The sequence below is a fragment of the Cupressus sempervirens genome, chromosome 8 (assembly GCF_028749045.1).
Source record: "Cupressus sempervirens isolate cs-2001-9-10 chromosome 8, ASM2874904v1, whole genome shotgun sequence".
Lineage (NCBI taxonomy): Eukaryota > Viridiplantae > Streptophyta > Pinopsida > Cupressales > Cupressaceae > Cupressus > Cupressus sempervirens.
Window position 1 is genome coordinate 580,459,452 of NC_143125.1, and position 3,136 is coordinate 580,462,587.

At 38.3% G+C, this 3,136-nt stretch overlaps 1 protein-coding gene across 1 annotated transcript; it reads left to right on the plus strand.

Moving 5' to 3' along the window:
- The first annotated feature begins 1,336 nt into the window (after positions 1-1,336).
- On the plus strand, positions 1,337-2,841 carry LOC149543754 (uncharacterized). Its single transcript, XM_089796321.1, has 2 exons — positions 1,337-1,605; positions 1,690-2,841. Exon 2 carries the CDS (start codon positions 1,984-1,986, stop codon positions 2,728-2,730), a length of 747 nt encoding a protein of 248 aa, XP_089652447.1. The 5' UTR covers positions 1,337-1,605; positions 1,690-1,983; the 3' UTR covers positions 2,731-2,841.
- Positions 2,842-3,136: the final 295 nt, after the last annotated feature.

Sequence of the window (3,136 nt, forward strand, 5' to 3'; positions counted from 1 at the left end):
CACTAGACCAGATATAGCATTTGTAGTAAACTCTCTTAGTCAGTTCATGGTTGAACCAAAGAGAATGCATTGGATAGCGGCTAAGCATGTGCTACGTTACTTGCGTAGTACAGTCGAGTATGGGATCAGATATGTTAGAGGTGAAGGTATTAGGTTAATAGGCCATATTGACATAGATTGGGCAAGAAGTACAACAGACAAAAGGGGCACTTCAAGGTGTTGTTTCAACCTGGGATCAGGAGTTCTATCTTGGTTCAGCAGGAAGTGAAAGTTTGTGGCTCTAAGTTCAGCAGAAGCAGAATACATAGCAGCTAGCATGGCGACATGTGAAGCTATATGGCTTCGAAAGTTGTAAGTAGCTTTGTTTGGTTAGAAGGTTGAGACTACTGTGATACATTGTGACAATCAGAGTTGCATCAAGTTGTCTGAGAATCCAGTGTTTCATGATAGGTCTAAACATATAGATATCAGATATCACTTCATCAGAGATTGTGTACAAAGGGGAGTTGTTTAGCTACAGTACATACCTACAGAAGAAAAGGTAGCAGACATTTTGACTAAAGCATTGGGGAAGGCAAAATTTATCTTCTTCAGAGATAAGTTAGGTGTCCTGCAGAACAACTTCCTCGCTAAGAGGGAGTGTTAGTTTTGTTAGCTTTGGACAGATGTTTGTCCATTTGCTATTATTTAGCAAGTAATTATTTTGCTAACTAATTGGTTAGATTAGAAACAAATATTTGTTAATTAATTGACCACTTTTGGAAACAACTAGAAACGACTTGGTTAGGGTTGTTAAGTTGTTTTAATCTCAACCATCAATTGTAAATCAATCTCGATCATTGGTTTACCAACAGGAGTAGTATAAAAGGAGGTAAGGGGGGCATTTGGAGAATATGAAATTTGGAGAAACATTTGCAGTGTTAGCAAATAGTCTTGCAGTGTTAGCAAGGGCGCAGTGTTAGCGTGGGAATAGCAGTGGGGAAGATCAGCGGGATAAATTAGGAGATTGTCAGAATTCTGCTAGTAAGAGGCAAGGAATTTTGTATCTCTTGATTTTCTGAAGTTTAATATAATTTCTCATCTGTAGAACTAGTTTTCCCTTAAGAGTTTTTCCAGGAACAATTTGTCCAAAAATATTGTGTTCATTGTGTTGCGCATTTCTTTCCATATTTTATAAGTGAAGTTGCAGTTGTGTTATTTTTCGATATTAGCTGAAAATTTATTTTCAGCAGTTTAATAATTGTTTATGATAGGAGATTAATAATCAGTGACTGCAATAGTTAAATTTTTCACAACATTAAAACAGAAAACCTGAGCCAGCGTCTGAGCCAGCGTCTAGTCCATTCGGTGTATACTGAGCTGGAAGCGTCTACACAAGAAGCATTTCTAGACATTTGCTATTTTTTTGCCAGCTAGAGCCGTCGCAATGTGGAGTACATTGTTGGAACAGACGAAGTAAAAACTCTGGAAGAGGCGGCTTTGCTCAAGTTCGAGAATGACAAGGTGATTGTACATGATATCATCCGGGCAAAAGGATTGAGCATGTCTGAATCCAATAGAATTATGAATATGGACTCCTGGATCCAATTTGTTGGAGGCAGTAAGGTAAGTCTTTGGATTCGTATACTCATACAGGTTTTAAAATGAAACTTTTAGTTATGTTGTTAATGAAATATTTCATTTTCTTAGGCGCTTGATCAAATCAAAGGATTACGGCTTGCCATGGAGGGGCCTGAATCTGAATCTGGGTACAAACTTGATGTGGAGCACATTATTTCAATGGAAAAATCATTGAGAGTTCTTGACTTGGGTCACCAAATAAACCTGTCCTGATCAAGCCAAAAAACACCCAAATTTAAAGAAGTGAGATTTCTCCAACTAGAAGGCAACGTCTCTGGTTTATGGTTCGTGACTCTAGAGTCCCGTGAACGGCCTAATCACTTAGCTGCCCTAAAAGTTTTGTTATTAGAAGAGTGGGACAAAATGAAGAACCTCTCTGAGCAGGTATGTGGACTGCGGCATTTGTGCAAATTATCAATCTATGGTGGTGTTTCTTTGAGAAACCTGCCACATTCGTTTGGACAATTAAGTTCCATGCAGGAGTTGATCTTAACAAGATGCGGGCAATTGGAAGAATTGCCCTCAAGTTTTGCAGAGTTGTGTTCTCTAAAACATTTGAGTCTTGCAGAGTGTGTAAACTTAAAAGAGCTTCCTTCAAGCTTTGGAAAGTTAAGCTCGTTGGAGGTTTTGAATTTAGAAAGCTGCTGGAAATTTGAAGTTCTGCCTTCTAGCTTTGGGCAACTGCGTCGCTTAAAGAAGCTAACCCTGCAGTCATTTATAAAAGAATTGCCTTCTAACTTTGGGGAGCTTGGTGCTTTAGAAGAGTTGCAGTTGTGTGGTTGTATGGCGCTGAAGGAGTTGCTTGTTAGCATCGGGCAGCTTATTAATTTGACCCATTTAGATTTGGGTTATTGCATGAACTTGAAAACCTTGCCCTACAGCATAGGAAAGCTTCGCTCACTAAGAGATTTTAACTTGATGGCTTGCTCTAAGCTGGAAAGTTTGCCCTCAAACATTTGGGATCTTTCATTTCTAACCCAAATATATTTGAGGCGCTGTAAACGATTGAAAGAGTTCTCACCTCCGATGCAAAAAAAATCCGGGGTTGGTCATTTGGCTTCTGACCAACTGACGCCCAAGGAGGCATCTTTTATTCAGATGTCCCTATAGCTCATGTCTTAATGTTGCTTTAATCATCTATCCTTATGGAAGAAATATGTATGTGTATATGATGTCGGCCTCTCTTCTTATTAATATATTTTTGTGCCCGTTTTTCCTCAATAGCTTCGCTGGACTTCTTTGGATTGGAGAAAAATTCCATATTCTTGCGAGTTTTATTATTATTATTAATCAATAGTTTTTTTTATTAATTAAAATATTAAAGTTATATATTCACAAAAAAAAGCCTAGGGATACAATGATTACCCTAGAGGTCACACGTCAAAGTTGGAAAGCTAACAACTATTCATCAAAAAAAATATAAACTACCTTCGGACAACTAAAAGAGTGTCAGCCAAGGGAGGTGGATCATGGTGGTCATCCAAACCATATACATTAGCAAGGTTAGCAGTTTTCT

Coding starts and splice junctions, on each gene's coding strand:
- LOC149543754 (XM_089796321.1), top strand. CDS start 1,984: ATGAAGAACCTCTCTGAGCAGGTATGTGGACTGCGGCATTTGTGCAAA.